Here is a 22633-nt window from a genome sequence, read left to right as displayed (position 1 = left end):
TTGCTTACTTGTAAAACTGAGCTCAGTGCTTCCTTGCTTCATTGAAAGGTTTATATGAAGAAGTTAAGAACAACCTGTTTTACAGCATTCTCATTCTTCTTTCTGTGCTGTCTTAGGAGCAGGAAACATGTCCTCGTCCAGCAGCAGCAGAGGCTCTAGTTCTGATATTGTTGTCAACAAAGCAGTTTCACTTTCTAATTTATAATTGACAAGAGGGTACAATTTCCCAAATCTTTTTAAAGGATTGGACACTAACCATATACCTCAAATGCAGTGAAAATTCAGGATACCAGTACTCTCTATGAAAGAGCAGTCTTTCTTTGTACCAAGACACAGCACAAGCATTATTTTGGAATACATAAGCTACAACTCTTGTGCAAGGACACCAAGCTTCCTCATTTTCTCCCTTCTGACAACTCCTCTGTCATCTCAGTTCTCATGTCACAAATCTAGTCTTACTTTTCCTAACATCAGTTGTCTTAAAGTTCCACAGTATCTACATCTTTTTCTTATTGCCCTTAAGTCACAGCTTATTTAAGGATGTGCATCCAGCTGAGCTCTCTTAGCCTATCAGCTATGGTATCTACACTTGTCTAACATGACACATGCCTTAAAACTAGACTGTTTTCCTTTTACTTCTCCTGAATGTAAGTATATTATAGTTTGTATACAAATGTCTATATTTTTCTATTAATATCATTTTTGGATAATAAAAAGATGTAAAACATGCCAGCATATAAAGAGGGCAATGGATGTGAAAGAAATGGATCATAATTCATGCTCAATGAAGTAACTTCTGGTCTATCTACCTATTGTATGTAAAGCTACATAATTATTTTTAAGAAATAGTAAGAATAAAAACTCAGAAGATGGGCTGAAGAGTTGGCTCAGCAGTTAGAGCACTGACTGCTCTTCCAGAGGTCCTGAGTTCAATTCCCAGCAACTACACTGTGGCTCACAACCATCTGTAATGGGATCTGATGCCCTCTTCTGGTATGTCTGAAGACAGCTACAATGTACAGCATATAGCTACAGTATACATAAGATAAACAAATAATTATTTTTTAAAAAACCTCAATTCTATTTTTAGTCTAGAGAAATACTCAGTGGTACAACACTTACCTGGCATACACATAGGCCCTGGGTTCCATCCTATAACCATTAAAATAAAGTAACGCCCCAACAAGAAAAACTGGAGGCTTCCAAATTATACATGAATACAGCCAAGACTAGAAGTTAACACACCAAACTAAAATGTCAAAGAAGTGACCCCAGACATATCATATGCTGATTGTATTGTAATTAAGGCTAAAATGTAAAGATCACTAATGTAAACTCTAGAATTATAAAACTTCCATGGAGTTCCTTTCGGCCGTGGCAGCCATCTTCCAGTTAACTCGCCAAAATGACGAACACAAAGGGAAAGAGGAGAGGCACTCGGTATATGTTCTCTAGGCCTTTTAGGAAACATGGAGTTGTTCCTTTGGCCACATACATACATATCTACAAGAAGGGTGAGATTATAGGCATCAAGGGAATGGGTACTGTTCAAAAAGGAACGCCCCATAAGTGTTACCACGGCAAAACCGGAGGAGTCTACACTGTCACCCAGCATGCCGTGGGCATCATTGTAAACAAGCAAGTTAAGGGCAAGATTCCCCAAACCACCATTATGGAAGGATAGAATAGAATCAAAACAAGTCCTCTAACTGCCACATGAGTGTTGTGGCACAAGCATGCCTTCTCCACTCCAAAAAATAAAGGTTAAAAAAAATCTATGAGAAAAATCACTAGAGGAAAAGGCACAAGTTGCCACGTAGCAGCATGCTTTATGGGCTATGTGCTGCTATGTATTTTGGAAGGACTTGAAATGTAAATCAAAAGACTTACCATCTAAATACTTGGTTGAACTAAGCCTGATATTGATGGTTTTCCAACAAGTAAGAGTCAGAATGCAAGTGGCATTTTGGTCTGGAAAGCCTTATGGTTAATCTTGACTGTAAAAAATTGGTACTAACTTCTCTCTGATTCAGTATCCAAGAGTTCAGTTTCAGCATTCTAGCTATATGACCGAATAGAATCCCAGCCACCCAAAAGAGGATACAGTAGCATCTTTTGAGGATTTTGGATGCCAGGAACAGAACAACAGTGCTCAACAAGACTCAAGATAGAGGTTGGAGCAAATCCACTCCCCCCTTTAAAGACGACCTTTCTTTAGGATGCTCACAGCAATCAGATTTCCTTTCCAAGGTTGTTTAAAGGGGCCACTCTGTTGAAGACTGCAACAGTGGCAAACAAGGAAGCTCTACAAAAAATATTTGCACTGAAAATATTTGGCCTTGAGCTCAGACTGCCACCATTGTGTACTTGCAGAAACAACAAAAATCTCAGTGCTGGTGACTTAGATTCTACTAATACATCTGTTACTGCAGTGTTACCTCCTTTCCTCACTGTCCCCCTCCTTACCTGCTTCTTCATTGGGACAACACCAAAATGTATCTGCTATTGTTCTGTTTTAAAAAGTGAAAAGAGCAAAAGGCCAAAGATGGAAAAATTTTGGCTAAGAACAACACAAAGAAAACCAACACTCTATATATACTAAAGACCTAAGAAGTGATAATCAAGTAAAACTCACACAAGTCAATGCTACCAATCCAGCTGTCCTCAACATAGAGGATCTGAAAGAGAAGTTTACTTATTGGTACTGAAGCAATAGCGAAGGTGAAATTGAAGAAGTTCCAAAGTGTGATAAGAAACTACCTCAAGACGTCACTGTTTGGCCCCCCATAAGTTAAACTCTTAAGGGAAAAATGAAGACCTTCCATACTAAAAATGTTTCAGATTTCTAATGGACAATACAGTAAATTGAAATCAACACTGACTTCAGTATTCAGTGGTTTCTTTTTAAAACTAATTGGAGGATCAAGCTAAGGTAAAGCACCAAAGTGTGGTTTTGTCATGAGATGGTCAGTTCTGGAGCTATTAATATACATATGTCCTCACATGTTTAAAATGTATACCTAGGTTTAGGTTTCCAACCTGGAAAACATCTTTAAGATTTTTAAGCATAGAAAGAATATTTGAGGTTGTTGTGCATTTTTAAATTCTTGTATGCCTATAGGGTATATGGGGGTAGTATGCATGTGTAACCAAAGGTCAATGGTGTTTAATTCAATGGTTCTTCACCTTATTTTTTGAGGCAAGGTCCTCTCACTGAATCTGGTGCCCCCAGATTCACCTAGACTGTCTGGCCAACAAGCACCCATGATCCTCCTGTCTCCATCTCTCCACCTCTGAAATTATGAGAATTCATATTGTGCCCAGCTTTTTACACACATGTTGGATATACAAACTCAAGGGCTTGTGATTTCACTGCAAGTATTTTAATAACAGCAATCACCTTGGCTTGCATCTTTAACTTTTTAAAAAATTTTTTAATTTTTATTTTTATGCATGAGTATTTACCTACATGTAGAAAACTGTCTTTCTCATTTAAGGCTCATAAAAACTTGCTATAGATGATAACTTAAGTGCCTGATAAATGTACAAGATAACATTTCTGATAAACTCAACTCTAGTTAACAAAGGAATCTCCCACAAGTATGTACTAAGATTACTTAGAACTAACTAAGTATCCTTCCTGGGAAGAGTTGAGACATGGTAGGCGGATAGTTTAGGTTACTGAAAATATAAGTTCTAGATATTAACAAAAGTGATCTGAGGTAATGTACATAGTTTTTTAGTTTAACTGACAGCATGTTATTGATTTACATTTTTTTTTAATTTTTAAATTTTATTTATATGTTTTTCTGGGTGTATGTATGTACATCATCTGCATGAATGATACCCTTGGAAATGAGAAGAGAATCTCTTAGAGCTGGAGTTATGGTTTCAAACCAATATATGGGCACTGGGAACCAAAGTCAGATCCTCTCTCTGTAAGTGTAGCAAGTGCATTTAACCATTAGACCAACTCTCCAGCCTGGTTTTGAATGTTTTAAACAGTTTGAAAGCTGCCTCTTAAGAAATTCAGAATATGTGCCTGATATCTATTTTGTCCTCCTAAGAAATTTTTTATCAGTCTTGAATGAGTAATGCCCCAATATAAAGAAATTACTATTGTTATGTGCACATGTAGACGCCATTGTTATGTGCATATGTTCCTTAATGGCTTCTCCTCCTTTCTTTCCCCCTGTGATGGTTTGTATGTTTGGTCCAGGAAGTGGCACTACTAGGTGTGGCCCTGTTGAAGTAGGTGTGTCATTGTGGGTGTGGGCTTTAAGACCTTCATCCTAGCTGCCTGGAAGCCAGTATTCTGCTAGCAGCCTTCAGATGAAGATGTAGAACTCTCAGCTCCTCCTGAACCATGCCTGCTTGGACACTGTCATGTCCCCACCTTGATGATAATGGACTGAATCTCTGAACCTGTAAACCAGCCCCAATTAAATGCTGTCCTTTATAAGACTTGCCTGGTCATGGTATCTGTTCACAGTAGTAAAACCCTAAGACACCTCTTAAACTGACTGGTTTTGTATCAACTTGATACAATCTAGAGTCATCAGAGAAAAATAAGCCTCAGTTGAGGTAATACCTCCATGAAATCCAGCTGTGAGGCATTTTTTCTCAATTAGTGATCAATGGGGGAGGACCCAGTCCATTGTGGGTAGTGCCATCCCTGGGCTGGTAGTTCTGGGTTCTTTAAGAAAGTAACTTGAGCAATCCATGAGGAGCAAGCTTCTGCCTCAAGGATCCTGCCCTGTTTGAGTTCCTGTCCTGACTTCAGTGATGGACTTCCGTGTGGAAGTATAAGCTGAATAAACCCTTTCTTCCCCAAAGTGCTTTTTGGTCTTGATGTATGGAAGAGACAAACTCTCAAAGCCCACTCCAAGATTGCACCACCTCACAAACAGCACCATCACCTGGGGACCAAGAGTCCAAATACATGAGCCTATGGGGACATTTCCCATTTAAAACCACCATACTTCCTTAAGTGGCTTTTGTCAGAGTATTTTTACCACAGCCCCCAACCCCAATAACTTAGAAATTCAACCATCTCCCAGACACCCACATTAGTAGTTATTTTTTTGAGACAGCCTCTCACTAAACCTAGAACTCATGGATTCAGCTAGATTGCCTAGCCAGCAAGACCTCAAGATCCCCCTTTCTTCAACTCACTGTTGCTAGAATTACAGGTATTCACTGTTATTTCCTGCTGCCTTTTTTTGTTTGTTTGTTTGTTTTTTGTTTTTTTGAAACAGGGTTTCTCTGTGTAGCCCTGGCTGTCCTGGAATTCACTCTGTAGACCAGGCTGGCCTCGATCTCAGAAATCTACCTGCCTCTGCCTCCCAAGTGCTGGGATTAAAGGCATGTGCCACCACTGCCTGGCTTCCTGCCGCTTTTTATATGCGGGTATGAGGCATCTGAACTCATGTCAGGCAAAATACTCATAAACATAAAAATACTCATAATCAAAAAAAATTTAAAATTTTTAAAAAGTCTAATATAATGGAGAGCTGCCATAATGAATCACAAGACTCAAAACTCTGTATAGTTTTATATCAAAGAAAAAGTTCTTAAAGAAAAAAAAGACATTATCTACACTTGATAAGTCAAGAACTAACAAGCCAAAGACATTTTTATATGCAGAAAGCAAATTAAAATATTAATTAAGATACAGGGATAAGAACAGGGTAAAGCAGACCTGGTTCAGGAGCCTACTGTTTGCTGCTTTCAATCTTTAGTAATGTTGGCCTAAAGTCATGTGATAGTATGTACTACTTTTGACAATTACATGGAAATGTATATGTCTAGTTCCTAAGAGAGCAGAGAAATTTAATTCATAAAGCTTTGACTCAGAAACCTGACACTGGAGGGATGACTGCTTTCTCCTCTTTGAAGATATGTCCTTGCTAGTAATGACTGCTGTTTCAGATCTGAGAGAGCTTAATTTATAAACATTCCCCTAAATGGAAACAGTAAGTTCTTTATAATGAAGATATAGCCCTGATGATAAAAGAGCAATGAAGGTTGTTAAGATTTAGACTTTCTCCACAGATCTAAGAGGGATTATGAGTCTGGGAATGGTACTTAGGAGTAAACTTTAGCTAATTTATATCTATGACTCCATGAATGTATACATGAAATTGATATTAATGTTAACGTCTTCTCAAAGAATTCATGATGGCCTTTTAGGACTGTGTACATAAATATCAAGTCAGCCTCAAGATACTTAAAATACTTGAAAAACCAACAGTTACTATCAAGGTAATTATTCCTGTCATAAATTAAAGCAATACAAGCAGCTAAGCCTCATCATTTTCATAGTTCTAATTTATTTTTTTAAAAATATATTTCTAGGGGCTGGAGAAAAGGCTCAGTGATTAAAACTACTGGCTGCTCTTCCAGTGGACTGGGGTTCAATTCTTAGCACCCACACAGCAGTTCATAACCACTGCAACTCTAGTTCCAGGGGCTCCAATGACCTCCTTTGACCTCTGCAGGCACTGTACACATATGGTGCACAGACACAAATTCAGGCAAAACACACATACATTTACACATGTCTTTTCTTTGAATATCCATTCTTTGTTAAATTTGTCTTTTTTTCAGAAATGTAATTCAAAACCGCAAATCTTCATTTCTTCTAAGGGTACCTACCTAGTTGTAGTATAAACCAGGGAGGTTTATAAAAAGTGCAAAGACCTAGGTCAGAATCCTATTTCTGCTACAATAAGCTCTTGGCTAACCATATGTTTTTGAGGCATGGTTTCTCAGCTGTAAAATGCTAACAGTAGCCAACCTCAAAAGGTTATCAGAGTTATCCTTGCATAGGGTCTGGCTTACTGAATATTCAAGTATGTTATTAGTGATGATAGAGTAATAACACTTTTCAAGGTCTAGCCCTGACTATATCCCCTCTACACTTCATGTTGCCTGCAGGTACCAAGCTGTTTTATGCCTTGATACCTTTCCCTAAGTTTCTCATGTTAACCCCTCTAGAATCTGCCACAAAATTCCTCACTACACTTACCTAGGTCTGTCTGATAAATGCTTGTCATTGAAGGGCCATGTAGTGCACACACTGTTATACTTAACTGGTGCCCCTTTAACTGGGTGTGGTGAGCACCCCTGTATTTCAGTACTGCAGACAGTAGCAAGTGGTTAAACAATCTGGTCTACCATTGTGCAGTAACAACAAGTATATAAGAAACCAAGACACCACCTTAGAGTTAAAATTACTGCACAATAAGAATCCGATTTGTTGACTTGAGGCTGAGATAAAATTTCAAGTCATCTTATTGTACATAACAGTCCTACCCATTCAGAAAAATCTTACTAACAGCTGCTTCTGTCATTTTTATTTTTATTTAGTGTCAGCATCCTGCTTTGGATTTGAATCAAGTGCTGACTTCTTTGGGACTGTTTTGAAAAAACCACAGAGCATACTGATTTCTACCCTTTCAAAAGCAAGGGTGCCAGCTATTGTGCTAGCCCCTGTCACTCACCTCAGCCACCTGCTGGGTCCCCACTCTGTGCTGAACCAGCCCCTCCATATTTGTAGCCATGGTGAAGCAAGATCATTAGAGAACCTGTTTGGAAAAATGCAGCAACTTCTATCAGGTGTGGAAAACCAGGCTACTTGAAAATTATCACTAATCAGAATTCATCTTCGATACTTTACAAGGTCCTTTACAAAGACCATGCCTTCTATAGACAACAAAGCCAGCAGGGTAATCATATCTAGATACACTATAAAATTAATGTACCAACTTTTGTAGAAACATTTCAATTGGTAAATTTCTCTTGGCAGATATAAATGCAGAGGAATAAGGGATTATCAGATCTTCTCCGTTTAACCTCTCAGAGAGGTGGAAACTTCACATACCTTTTTTGGTAGCTCTTAGTCACAGTACACTGAATAAAATGGTGGCTATCTGAAAAAACCATGAGGTCAACTTTGGACAGAATACTAGCTTGCTAGATTGCTATCAACTAAACTTTTATTACTAGTGGCAATATGAGAAGCAAAACCATACCCAGATTACATACCTCATTTACAGGCTCAAAGACAAACAATACAACAATAGAGACAAAAATATGCTAAGAAGACAAGGTACCGATCGATATTTGAGACAGGGTCTCACTCTGTAGCTCTAGCCAGCCTGGAACTTGCTATGTAAACCAGATTAGCCTCAAATTCACAGAGATCCACACCTGCCTCTGCCTCCCAAATGTTGGAATTAAAGGAGTACACACACACATGTGTGTGTCTTTCCACACACGTGTGTGTCCTTTCTGCACACACGTGTGTGTGTCCTTTCCACTAATAGAAAAAATATATTGATTTGCAAAATTTGAGGAAGATAATCTAAAGACCAAAAAGCCTAATAGCCTCCTAGGTCACTTAAAGACAGTCACTGCTCACCCTCCATCTCTTCTGATCACAAACAAGACAGCTCTATGAGTATCCCCTAGACACTTTTCAAAAGCCAGGGTTTATTTGGGACAATTCATTATCTGGATAGGTCCCAGGCTAAACAGGAAAGCAAGCTCTAGCAGAATCATAGTTGAATTTGTACATAGAAACTGTGCAGTGCTACTGTACAACATATCTATGTGTAATATATACAGATGCACAATTAGTTCATTTGCTTGTTTGGACTATTACACAATGAATAGTTTCACAAAGCACCTTTCTATAGCATTCCCACTTATGAGGCACAGATCTCCAAGCTTTTTAGCTGTGGCCATTTTCTGTACTTTTCTACCCATTATTAAGTAGCCGCTTCTATTAATTTCCATTTAGATTGTTCACTTTCTAAATGATGAGTGGTAAATGGAATATGAAACTGTGGTTGATAACATAAAAAGACCTAGAACCTGTAAGCACAGGTACTGTACCAACAGGGACATGATACCAGGTCACAGATATCAGTGATTCACCTCCATATAATACGGCCAGGCATGAGCTATAGGGGTTACTCGTCTTCTTACTCTGAAATCTTTTCTTTCAGGGTATATACAGGGTTGAGGAACAAATCTAGAGCCTATCACATGTTAAGCATGTTCTACCAATGAGCTATACTGCCAGGCTGTTTTTTTTTTTTTTTTTTTTTTAAGTAAGTAAAACATTTTGTTTCTTAAAAAAAAAAAAATTGCAACAGGGAACACTGGTTTTTGTTTTAAATTTTTTGTTATTATTTTGATTTTTTTTTGTCCTTGCTATGATTTGGTTCCAATTCAGAGAAACAGAAAAAGAAAGGAAATCAACATTTGAGATATGCAGATGCAGACAAGTAAGCTGTAACACACAGCTACATGTATGAGGTCTAGATTTGCACTCTTCAACAAAGAAAATAATGGGGCTGGAGAAATCCGACACCTTCTTCTGGTGTGTCTGAAGACAGCAATAGTGAACTCACATGAAATAAATAAATCTTTAAAAAAAATCTTAAAAAAAAAAAAAGATAGGTAACATATGGCAAGAATTAAATCCAGACAGACAGCCACAACTAATCATTTTATAACTCTGAAATGTAATCAGTGTTTCTGCTGCTAACTGTAGTTTAAGTAAGTGACTCTAAATACATGGAACACTGGTAGAGAATTATTACTGAATAATATAGAAATATCAGAACATTCTTTAAGACCTATCTTTTTATGGGGTTTCCGGAAAAGATCCCATAGACAACTGTCTAAATTCCAAGCTTAGTAACTCAGAAAACTTATTGCAATGGTCCACGTTATGGGCTTCCTTTTGCTTTATATTGTTAAGGACCAAATCACAGCTTTAAACCTGCTAGGAAAGCACTCTATCACCAAACTGTACCCCTACCCTGAATTACTTTAAATCTGCAGGGACAGTCAACTTAAGATAGTTATGAGTCTCAAAATAATTCTAATAACCATATGTATAAATATTGAGTCAGGAAATAGTACACCTGTTAAACTTTAAAAAGCTAAGGATTCTAGATACTATTTAATGGTGTAAGTGTATACATTTGTAAATGTCATCACCCATTCTTTAACATATCTTGATGAAGAGCACTATGATATTAATACCGAATAGATCAATATTTTGAAAGTTTGTATCAATTTTTTTTACTTATTAGCATACAATGAGGGTACATGTGTCTGTGCACATATGAAAAAGACAATTTACAGCTGATTCATTCTTTCTGCCTTTACAAGGGTTCTAAAGATTAAACTCAAACCACCAGGCTAGTAAGCACCTACCGAAAGCCATGCTGTCAGCCTGCATTTTAATGTTTTAAGGACATTCTGTCCTACCCTAGGGTTAAAAATGTCATAGTGTGTATTTTATTATATAAATGCTAAATAATGTTATCATTTATTTTTTAAGCTCTTAACCCACGTGCCGACTAGTTTTATGAGTGTGATGAGTCGGGCATGGACATCAATTTCCCAGCACCATGCACTGAGCCACCTATTCTTTCATCACTGGTCTGTAATGTCATCTCTGCCATTGGAACTCAGATTTCCTTCTGGTGTAGATATAATGGCAGGTTTTCTATTCCACCACTGGCTATTTAACTTTCTGTTTGCTACCACCATTATTTCACTGTCACAGCTTTATAGGCCTTGTCCACTTCCTGAACCCTCTCTTGAATTCCTGGAATTCTTGATGTCAATGTTGGTTTTCTACCTCCCAAGCAGCTTCAGCCATCAACTGCTAAAAAAAAAAAAAAAAAAAAAAAAAATGAAAGAAGAGGAAGGTATGCCTTCTGAAAAGACAAGCAGGGACAAAGTAAGAACAAGCCAAGAAACTACAGACAACCATGATTCCAACAGAAAGACTTTCATCCAACTAAAGCAGATAAAGTTAGAGGGAGCTTCAAAACTGCATTTACCCATGTTAGAAAAAGTGGTGTTGTAAGTCAAATCCTATTCGTGTGTGTGTGTGTGTGTGTGTGTGTGTGTAAAGGAAGCTTCTCCTTGCAGGACATCACAATGTAAAAAGCAAGTAAGACAAGCTCTCAGGAAATGTCAGGAAGCAGAGCTGCAGGGTACCTTTAACTAGGTGCTCTTGAAATAAAGATAATGTGGGCAAAACTCTCTTACCACTATACAACCACAGGACATCCCACAGACACAAAAGTCATATGGGAGAGGGAGGTCAGAGCCTTTGGAACAAAGTATGGGACATCAGTTTTCAACTAGAGGGCAGGCATCTCCCTTCCTAAAATGACAAGCTCCAATGAACAGTGGTAGCTGGAAAACTCAGTCACTAACTTCATAATTGAAATCTAAAAACAACAAAACTAAAACCTATTACTACAAAAATAAGCTTTTAGGGACCTGGGAGAACTAGATGTATGGTTCAGTGAAAGAGAGCCTGCTTAGCATGCACAAGACCTGGGTTTTGATCAAAAGCACCAAAAAGAAAAAGCCTTTTTGGTTTGTGGAAGTAAGGTTTGCAACACCAACAGTAACCAACAGCTGATGTTGTATTAATAAGCACTGTGGACAGAACACAGCTAGTTCTGGGTACGGAAACCTGAAGATGACTCATTCAGCTAGCTAATCTTCAGATTGTACTGTTATGTTAATGGAAGAGAACCCAACTAATTGTCAAAAGAACTATCAAGACACTGTAAGTAAAAAAATGTGGTAAGTCCCAAGTAGCCCACCAACTCTTATTAAGAAACTGCTATGACCAGACAATGAGCTGAAGGTTGAGAACTAACAAAATAAGGGAAGTCCTTTGTCCTTCATGAACCTGATCAATTTAATGGTTATGGTGAGTATCCCAAGGAAGAAGTAACTCCTTCTACTGGAGAGCTAATGACATCTTAAAGAGGAGTCAGTGAGATGCCTCTGTGGGTAAAAGCACTTGCCCTCAAGCCTGACAGCCTGAGTTAAATGCCCTGGGTCCACATGGTAAAAGGAGAGAATCAACTCCCTCAAGTTGTTCTCCACATGTAAAGATATATTTAAACTAGGTTTTAAGAAGCGAGAATTTATCAAAGAAAGGAAGAATGGAGAGTATTCTGAGCAGGAGGGACAGTTCTTAAGGAACTAGCAAGTTTGACATAGAATGAGGTATTTGAGGAACAGCAAGCGGTATGTCAAAAACTATGGGAGAGGTCAGAGGCTGACACTGGATGCTGGGGAACCATCAATAGCTTTAACATCATCATATCTGATCTCCAATAAAAGAAACTTTTTTGATAGCAGATGGGAGGTAACAGGAAAAGTAATATAGCAGACAAAAGCCAGTAGAGAATCCATGACAACAGTAAGAAATGAAGGTAGATCCTTAAATTTAATTCAGACTAACAAGTTATCCTGAGTAGCACATGATGACAGCAGGACAGGTAACAAGAGCACAAATGAACTCTTCCAGACTCACAGAAGACTGACAGCTGATGAGACCCTGTCTTCAGTTAAGCAGGCATATGGACCCTAACACAACCAATCAGGCTCTTGATAGGAACAACAGATCTCTCTCAGCAACCAGGAAGTATAGCTATGCCACTCAGCACCAGAGAAGCTGTCTTCAGTAACTGCAGTCTAGGAACCTATCTTTCCTTCCATGATCAAGTGATTCAAGTCACTCATGCTTATGCACTGCCTACCTGAACAAGAACTTAACAGCATCCAAAGTGCTTATTATTGTCCTGAGCAAGTCTCCCTGGTTGTGAGGCTCAGGCACTAAGCTAATCTCTCTAATAGTAACCACATCAAACTGTCAAAACTAGATGAAAACATTTATATTAAACCTGGAACTCATACTATGATGCAACTACTATTTGTTGAAAGTGCTGCTTTTACCTTCTCGAAAAACAAAAACAAAGAAACATGGAAGCAGACACTAAAGTTGTAAAACATATTTTTAAGATCTACCCAAGATTGAACTGCATGTATGTTGTATAAACAACCAGAGGCCAACTACAATTCATACTGTTAAGCTGCAAGATGAGCAAAATGAAAGGGCTGAAGTAGGGTATAATTGGAAATAATTAAAAATATGTCAAAGTTGGGCAGTGGTGGCCCACACCTCTGCCACTCAGGAGGCAGAGGCAGGTAGATCTGAGTTTGAGGCCAGCCTGATCTAAAGAGTTAAGTTCTATAATAGCCAAAGCAACACACAGAAACCCTGTCTCAGGAGATTTAAAAAAAAAAAAAATCAAGGTCACCTGTAGCGAGCATGCCTTTTGATCCCAAGTGTAACATTTAGAAATTAGCAATTGTTTAAATTAGTTATTAAATGTTCTAGCCTATGAATGAAAGAGATAAGTAACTGATACCCTGTTACTGTTTGAAACCTACCTTGTTCTACATAGTGAGTTCCAGGATTAGGTAGTAAGAGACCCTAACCCAAAAAAAGCAGTATCTAATGATTATTGAAAAATAAAAGGCAGGCAGGCAGGCCTTGATGGCACACACCTTTAATCTCAGCATTTAGGAGATAGAGGTAGACCAATGCCTGTGAATTCAAGGCCAGCTGGTCTACATAGTGAGACCCTGTCTTTAAAGGAAAAAAAAGATACTGCTGGATAGAATTTCATGAAATAGCTTAAGTATATTCTGTTACAAACCTATTTCTTTTTACATTTTTAAATTTTATTTGTTCTCTTATATATTTCATCCCAACCAGTTTCCCTCCTCCTTTTCCCTTCAGAAAAGGGTTGGCCTTCCAAGGGCATCAACCAAACATGGCATATCAGGTTACAATAAGACTAGGCACCTCCTCTCATGTTAAGGCTGGATGAGACAACCCAGTAAGAAGAAAAGGGTCCCAAACTCAGTAAAAAGAATCAAAGACAGCCCCACTCCCACTGTTAGGAGTCCCAAAAGAAGACCAAGCTACACAACTGTAACATATGTTCAGAGGGCCTAGGTCAGACCCATGTAGAAACCTATTTATATTTATGGAAAAATAAAAATCTAGATTAACATAAAATAAACACAAAGCCACAGATTAGATGTCAGATTAGGATTTGGAATTAGGACATGAAAAAAAAATCAAAGTTTAATATAATACCAATGTTCTTCAGTAGAAAACATGCTCTTTAGATGCCTCTAAGGCCAAACTTAAATCCACAACCAGTTATCAAAATCCTGATGCTTTAAAGACTTTCAAATAATCACTTAGCCTCTGAGTCATGTGATTTCCTACCCATCATGTCCATCCAAAGGAGACTAGTTTCTTCTTTCAGTAAGAAAAAGGAGAAATAACATTCCTGAGGGAGGTGGGAGAGCAAGGAATGGAGAGCAGAGAAAAGCAGCAGCTTTCATAGCCATGTTGTTCCTATGCTACTGGGGAACTACTACAGGTTTGTGTGTGTGGAAGGTTTGTGTGTGTGGAGACTGCTCCTAAAATGTTCACACTGTGGATGACTTCCTCATCCTACCAACGACTTAAGTGTAATGATGATGATATTGATTCTGTTTCTGTTAGAATGGGCCAGGGTTAGACAACTAGAAAAGGAGGACAGACTTCTGGACACCTATGACATATTTTCTGTCAAATTGGGTATGTTTTGATTCTCAGCACACCTTAGTATGATGCAAAAGCTCCAACAAGGAAGTCAGAAGAACATGTTTAAAATGATCCAGCTGCTAATGGAAGTGCTAGTATTCCAACTCATACTCTCTGACTTTAAAACGCAAACTATTACCTCTAGATCACATTATACTTCAAAATAACTTCCCAAGAAAAACAAAAGGTCAAGGAAGAAAAACAATAACAAGGTATCAGTTACCTACTTCTTTCATTCATAGGTTAAAATATTTAATAACTAACTTAAACAACTGCTAATTTCTATGTTACTCATTTCAGTACTGCTATCAGGAATTTATAATCCAGCTCTACCGTGATAATTTCTTAGGAATTCAAAAATATTTTTAATATTTTAGCTACACAGTAATTATACTAACCAGAATTGTTAAGATAGAAAATAAGTAGAACAGTGAGGATAATTTTTAACACTTTTGTTATTGTTGTTTTGAGACAAGGGTTTCTCTGTGTAACCCTGGCTGTCCTGGAACTCTGTAGACCAGGATGACCTCAACCTCAAATCCTAAGTGCTAGGATTAAAGGCATGCACCACCACCACCACCACCTGGCAACACTTTTAATTTATGTTACTGAACCACAACATGCAAATACAAAAGTGCTCAAACTAAACATTGTCATGACTATCTACGAACAGAATATATTTTCACACCAGAAAACAACAGTACCAGCAGCCTGAAGTCTCTGATGCACCTCCCCAGTTATCATTAGCTTTCCTTTCTTCTCCTAATATCTATTATCAAGGATGATTTTGCTTGTTTCTTAACTATATGTAATATATTTTATGTGTTTAGCTTCTCTTGCAGTCCATCTTCATTACTGTCTAGGATTCTAACACATAAGTACACCATAACCCACTCATTTACAGCTAGTGAGTGTTCAGCTTGTTTCTAGTCTGGAGCTCTTACACTAACTAGTGCTTCTGTAAATAGTCTTACTCATGCCCTACGGTAACTGAGATCTTGCCCTGGCTTGTCTTTAACTCAGTTATCTACCTGTCTCTGCTGATATCAACAGTGTAAACCATCATGCCCAGGTCTTACTTTCTAAGTAAGTTTTGCCACTGATTTTCACTTCAAAGCCTTTTATTTTCATTTACTTTTTAGTTTTTGCTTTTCTGAGATAGGATTTCACTATGTAGCCTAGACTGGCCTCAAACTTGCCATCCTCCTCCTTCACACCTGAGGTAGGCCCCTCATTCTATACATCTCAAGATCTTAGTGTCTCTTACTTTGTTGCCAACTATAATAAGTAGTACTTATTCATTGTATGATCACTATCTTTCATTCATTCATGCTCCTGCCACACACCAGAAGATGCAGAACTAGGATCACAAGTATGCACTACTACACCTGGTTCAATCACATAACCTATAAAGGGGTATCTTATATTTGTCTAGAAAAACAATTATAACAATCCCATTTCTTAAAATTGTACTAAGTAAGTCAATATATATATTCTAGACACCAGCCTTTGCAGCTAAGGACTGATATAATACCACTTGTGACACCTGCTTTTTTCAACTTGGTAAAACAATAATTACTAGGTATTCATCTTATCAACCTAGTAAAATCTGTGTTACTGCAGAATAGGGATATGGGAGAGAGTACCATGAGCAATATAAATGTCATTTCTGACATGTTCTATTAATACACAATCAAATTCACCATAGAATAAAAGACCCTGGGGAAAATGCATACTGAAGCATTCCAGAATTGAGCAATTTCTCAAGAGGCATCCAATCAGCCAGTGCTAGAATGTAAAGGGCTTGGTGGGAACCTCTTTTAGCTCCTGCATAGCTGTTTCTTACTACACAGAACAGTAAAGGTAAACAAGGAAGGTTCCTGGTACCTTTGAGTCCAGTCCCACCAACCTCATTTCTCCTAAGACCCAAGCACATTCTTTCACATCTCCCATGAATCCAAACTGGAGAAAATTATAATCTTGCAATGAAATTCCTTCCTATTTACATTCTAACATTTCCAAAAACCCTTTGGGGTTATCATCAGTAAATACAAAATAGATTATATCACCACCTATTAAAGAGTTTTAAGTCTTTTATTATTACAGTAGAGGAGGTACTTTTTATTGCCTATAATCATACTTTGCCCTGAAACTGACTTTGTCATATGCTTTCTAAAATCCAAGACTTTCTCAAGTCCAGTTAAAATTTTGCACTAACGTATTCATTTCTTGTCTTTGACATTTACTTCTCATTTCTCTAAGATTCCAAGATGCCAAGGTATGAACCTGGCTAAACTACCCCTAAACAAATGCCCCTGCCAATGTCCTGAGTTAGGCTTCAGTTCCCCCTATACACACCTCCTTCTCATCACTGTGAGTTATGCCAGTTGAAAGTGTTCCCTAGTTGTCATGCCCTTAGGTAGAAAGTTCTTCCTGCTTCAACACTAGCTTTTCAGTAATGAGGAGGGGAATCCTAGCTACCAGAGTTCACAGAAAGTGGCAAAGGTTATGGGGAAGGAACAACAAGATAGCAAAGAATGACAGAGAATGTCAGCCTTTAGGCAAATTAAACCTCCAAAGACCAATAAACCTTCTTCTACAGTGTGTGAGTGAATTTTCAGATGATGATCACACACAGAAGGCCAGCCATTAAATGAGATATAATAACATATACCTTTGATCCCAGCACAGAGGTATATAATCTCTGAGTTTCAGGCTACCCAGGGCTACATAATGAGACCCTGTCTCAAAAATAAGAAATCAGCTTTTCATAGTCAGCAATAAAGCAACACACACTAAAATGAAGGGAATTTATATCAGGGACGAGGCTGGTTTCGATGAGCTTCAGGGCCATTTCCTACGTTTTTCTTTTTTTCTTTTTTCTTCTTCTTCTTTTTTTTGTTTTTTTGTTTTTTTTTTCGAGACAGGGTTTCTCTGTGTAGTCCTGGCTGTCCTGGAACTCACTCTGTAGACCAGGCTGGCCCTCGAACTCAGAAATCCGCCTGCCTCTGCCTCCCAAGTGCTGGGATTAAAGGCGTGCCCCACCACCGCCAGGCTCTCCTATGTTTTTCAAGACAGAGTTGCAAGCCTGAAACTCATTATGTGGCCCAGGGTCCCCTTGATATGCTAAGTGCCCTTCACAGATAATCCCTATTGGTGTCCACTCTGGATACTTCAAACCTTTGGAGCAAATGGCACACAGGAGAACTCAGACAAATACCCAAATGTGAACAAACCTCTCAGTACGTGGAACCACTCAAGCAAGATACAGGCCATCTCACCACAGTCTCACCTGCCTTGTCTACAGTTACCGGGGCAAGTCCTCATCCACTGTCTTCCATCTTAGTGTTGGCTTCCTTTTTCCCAGTTTACAAATGTATAAACCACAAAAAGAGTGCTTACTCAAGATTCTGGAACCAAGTTTTTCTGTCTCTACAACCTAAGAGCCTTCTAACACACCAGGTCACTTGGGTCCTTATATTAAAAACTTCTCCACCTAGGCATGGTAGCACAGACCAGCCTAAAGTCTCAGCTGCTCAGAGGCTAACACAAGAGGATCACTAGGGACCAGGGTTAAAAGGCCAACAACCTACGAAACACCTCAAACAAAACAACAGAATTGAACAAAAAACCCTCAAAACTTCCTAGAACTCATCTTACAGAGAGAAGAGACTGTTGACACAGACCCTACTCCCAATCCCAGTACAGAGTTCTCATTATGTAGCCCTAACTGGCCTAGAACTCTTGCCTCCTGTGTGTGGTAATCAAAGTCTTGAGCCACCACCATACCTGGATGGATCTCTTCTTAAAAGTGTGATTGACTACAGATTCACAAGGAGTTAGATACAAAGTAACTGAAGAAAACTGCAGAGCCATAATGATAGCTGTGTCTCCTATTAGAATGCCCCTTTGTGTTTAAACAGTCTTGAAGCTGTTATCAGGCTGTTCTTGCTGTTATCAGAAACTAAGGTAAGAGGGCACCTTCTCACCCATGTGCCTGAAAGAAGGGTCTGCATCCTTAAAAGATATAATATCATTACAATATCAATTGCATTTTGATTTTAAAATCTCCAGCTTGTGGAAAGAGAAAATACAAAAGGAAGAGCCACTATGATTTTGGGAGCCTGGGGGGGGAATCACTGTATTCCATGAACATTCTATCACCTCATAAATATTCAAGAAAACTTTAAAATCCACAATGTAGAACCCACTGGGCTGCAAGACACTTTGGGACAGCTTACTCCAATCTCTTTTTGGAAATGTTTGCTTGGCTTAACTTACACTGTCTCTTGAAATATCTAAAGAAAGAATTAAAACAACTGCTAGTATTATTAAAAAGATATTGTTTAATTTCAAATATTTTATTTTGGATACCGGATCTTATAGGCCAAACTGGCCTAAAACTCTGTGTAGCCAAGGATGACACTAAAACTTCTGATCCTGCCTCCACTTACCCAGCACTGGGATTAGATATGTACCACTACATAAGTTTATGCAGTGCTAGGGATGAAACTTGAGGCTTCCTACATGCTAGCCAGCCCTCCCTATGTTGTTATATACATAAATATTTTAGTTATCAGACTTTCCAATGGAAACTGACATTATAGTTTGTAAAATGTGCTTTTCACTTTGATAAACAAATGAGATTTCCAGTAACTTCATAGCATCAGTCAATTTTATCTCTGGAAAAAATAAATATGTTGAAAGAATGTCTATTGAAATCCGATTCAAATCCCCTGATTAGTATAATGGACATTTTATTGCTGGTCATGCTAACCCAACTGCCAAGTTTGGGTAAAAATGCACCAATTATATACGCAGTACTTAGTTATCAGTAGTGTCATGAACAATTTACTCAATAAAAAGAATGGGAAAGCCTTTTCATCGTCAAGTTTGCTATCCAGAACCCAGCTCTTTTCCTGAAATTTATTCAAACAACACATTCTTAGTGAAGCCTGACTTCCTCGTCATCCAATCTAAATAAATGCCCTCAAGATTCCTTCAGCACATCATCCAGTTTCTTCCCTGGAACTGAGCCATTCTTTGAGCCTTTCTCCATTCTCTGAGCCTTTGTATCCCCTCAACATCCAAAACTCTGGGGAAGAATGGCTCCTTCATCAGGTCAGTTGAATCTCTGGAAGTATCCCTAGTGCCTAAAACTTCGCACATCTGTGTTTAATGAACGAAGGAAAGATAATCACCTCACAAGTTTTCCACTCCAGTCAGTTCTTTATCATATTTTCCCACATCACCATTTTGGGACTAGGGATGTTACTCAATAGCAGGGCCGTCCCCCGCAACACAGTAAGAAGAAAACACTAACACTACCATTTGCAAATTACTTTGAGGCTCGCAGAGTAGCTTGGACTCCATTTTCAGAGAATCGTCCCTCAAACAATGCTGAGGAGAGAGGCGCGGCTTGGCAGGAACGTTTGGTGTCCCAATTTCATTGACTGAAATTGAGCCCGCGAGAGGGACTCCGTCCAGAGTGGTGAGGAAAGCGCGAACCCCGAAGAGCCTCCGTGTGCCGACGAGGTCTTCCCTCCAGGCCGCGCCATGGGTTCAAAAAGCATCATCAGCTTCCCAGCCGAGACCCACTGAGCTCCTCAGAGGCTGGCCCGCCCGGCCTCACGCCCCGCACTAGCGGCCCCCGGGACCGCCCTCTCCCACCTAGACCAACCAGCACAGCCCCCGGGGGCGGCGCCGCAGGCCGTGGCCCTCCTATACGGGGAACGATTGGCCAGCCCGGCCGTCACTCAGGAGGTCGTGCCCTGCCCACGCCTCCCTCCCTCCCCTTCCACCCTCCTAGTCCGGAAAAACGGCGGTTGGGCCAGGGTGGCAGCCAACGGCAGGCGGGGAGTGCTGGGGTGAGGAGCGGGGAACACAGGAAGAAGCGGGCAGGCCAGGCGCGCGCGGAGGGGAGCCTGGCCGGCCGGCGCCGCGGGGACAAGATGGCGGCGCTGGCAGAGGGCCAGGCGTGAGGCGGGGCCGCGGACATTCCCCCTCCGCCCCCGCGGCGCGCGGCCCGCCCGGTCAGGACAGCGGCTCGCCGGGCTCGGCCGCGGGCGGGGAGGGGAGTGGAAGAGAGGGGAGGGGAGGGCGCGGCCCGGCCCACTATGCAAAGCGCCCGCCGCCGCCGCCGCCGCCCCGTGGCAAAGGTAAAAGGCCGCGTTGAGCCTCCGCGGCCTCCATGGCGGCGCAGGCCTGTCCTGTGCGGTAGCGTGGCTTAGCCCGGCGGGCTTGCTCTTACCTCAGGGTCGGGCGCCACAACAACCGCGGAGCAGATCCCGTGTCTGCGGCGGGCGCCCCCGTCACGGAGGGCAGGGCGCGGGCCGGGCAGGCGCCGGAGGGCAGGAGCCCCGGGGCTCGGGGGGCGGCCGGGACGCCGCGGCGGGCCGGTGCGGAGCGGGGCGGCCGGCCGGGCCCTGGCGCCGCCGGGGTCGCGGAGGGACCGCGCTTTGTTATTGTTTTTGTCAGTGAAAGGTCAGAGTTCGTGACCCCGGTGCCGCTGCCGCCGCCGCCCGCGCGCTGGGAGGAGGAGGGCGAATGTTCCTCTTCCTCTTCCCGGCGCCAGCCTCACCGCGGTGGCGGGGGGCGGGCGAGCACGCGATTGGCTGAGCGCGCGCGCGCACCGGAACGCCGCCGCGGCCGCCGGAGCTGAGGCCCGTAGGCCTGGGCCGGGCAGGTGCGGCAGAACCCGTAGGCTCCGCTTGCAGACTCAAGAAGCGGGCCCTAGACTGGCGCCGCACCGGGAAGTGAGCGGTTTTCTGGGAGTGCACTGAGCTCCCGGTAGCTTCCTCCGGATGGATGGTAGCTTTGTTTTAAAGCTCCAAGGATGTGCCTGCTTCTGGCCGGATCAGGCAAGTGTGCAGATGCCCCAGGCCCATTTTTAAAATAGCTGCTCAACCTTGGAGCTCAGACTTGTGCAGTCCCGTGCCCCGCCCCTCTGCGATTTAGTAAAGCAGCTTTGGCTCGCGGTGATTGCATTCGGGATAGCCTCAGGGTTATACTTCTCCAGTTAGATTTGATTGGGGTTGGGAAGGTGCCGCCGGTCCCTCTCAATGCCTGCCTGCAGTGTTCATCCACTCCCCTTGATCACCGTGATGTGTAGATTGGAGATACTCTACCATCTAATTACACACACACCTCTTGCTCATTAGAAATGAATGCTTCAAGATTCTTGCAGTAGACATTTAAGCTTTCAATAGGGTGACTCCAACTCTGCCCATAATCCTAATCGAATTTCTATTTGTTGACAAGTGTTTTAAACACAGTCCCCTCCCCTTCCTGTCGCCAGGGAAAGTGGGGGAATGTATCACTGTTCCCTACAGACCCTGTAGCTGAAAGGGTCCACAGGATCTGGTGTAATAGCAAGGAAGTCTTCCTCATTTATAGGACGTGTGACCCAGAGAACTCAGTAACATGCGTAAGGTAGACCATATATAAATCCTTTGAATGTAAAAATCCTTGTAAATATGGAATGCTCTGATATATACTTTTCCAAGAACTAAAGTTTGTAATGCTAAATAATACAGTGTAAAAATTCACGTTAGATGGTGTTTTCAGAGAAACAGTACAATTGTACAAGGTTTAAAAATAAATCATAATGCATGCACTTATCTTGATTTATAGTTTTCTTTTTCTTCAATTAATATTCTGGCTTTGCAAATGAACCATTCTTAAGCTGCCACTTAGACTCAGGAACAGGAGCCTACTTTAAGTAACCACAGTAAGCAAAACCAGAGTTCTTATCAGTTGAAGCTACTGGTTGGTGAAGTTAGCCGGGCTTCTGTTGGCCACATTTGCAGTAACCTTAAGTAGCTTTTCAGGTAAACTGTTTAAAATTGTAGCAACCGTTCTCTTGAAGATAACACATGAGCACACCTGCACAAATACATTGTTATCAGGTAACAAGTGATAACAAGCTGAGGTCAGGAAGGCTTTGTAACACTTTAATACATTTTAGAGTCGCACACAAAATGATACAATGTAAGGTGGATTTTATCATATGGGTTATATGCTTACCTGTGGGTTGTTGGTCTTAGTAAGCACACACATTTGGGTTTCTATTTAGAAACAAAGTTTCAGGCTGGAGAGATGGCTCAGCCAACTGCTCTTCCAGAGGTC

General features: G+C 40.7%; 1 protein-coding gene across 5 annotated transcripts in view; it reads right to left on the bottom strand.

Moving 5' to 3' along the window:
• Nr2c2 (nuclear receptor subfamily 2 group C member 2) overlaps positions 1-21035 on the bottom strand; it is a 64873-nt gene extending 43838 nt beyond the window's left edge. The window contains exons 1-2 of one of the 5 annotated variants that reach the window (XM_034512392.2): positions 20757-21035; positions 7506-7589 (exon numbers count right to left, since the gene is read on the bottom strand). In XM_034512392.2, coding sequence (XP_034368283.1) covers positions 7506-7565 — 60 coding nt within the window. In that variant the 5' untranslated portion in view covers positions 7566-7589; positions 20757-21035. Of the gene's footprint in view, positions 1-7505; positions 7590-19834; positions 20126-20756 lie in introns of those variants that run through there. The other 4 variants (XM_034512387.2, XM_034512389.2, XM_034512388.2 and 1 more) reach the window with 4 other exon arrangements.
• Positions 21036-22633: the final 1598 nt, after the last annotated feature.

This window comes from Arvicanthis niloticus, chromosome 9 (genome assembly GCF_011762505.2).
Source record: "Arvicanthis niloticus isolate mArvNil1 chromosome 9, mArvNil1.pat.X, whole genome shotgun sequence".
NCBI classification, from domain to species: Eukaryota; Metazoa; Chordata; class Mammalia; order Rodentia; family Muridae; genus Arvicanthis; species Arvicanthis niloticus.
The sequence above is the reverse complement of the archived record's forward strand: the minus strand, read 5'-3'. Positions and strand labels throughout refer to the sequence as shown.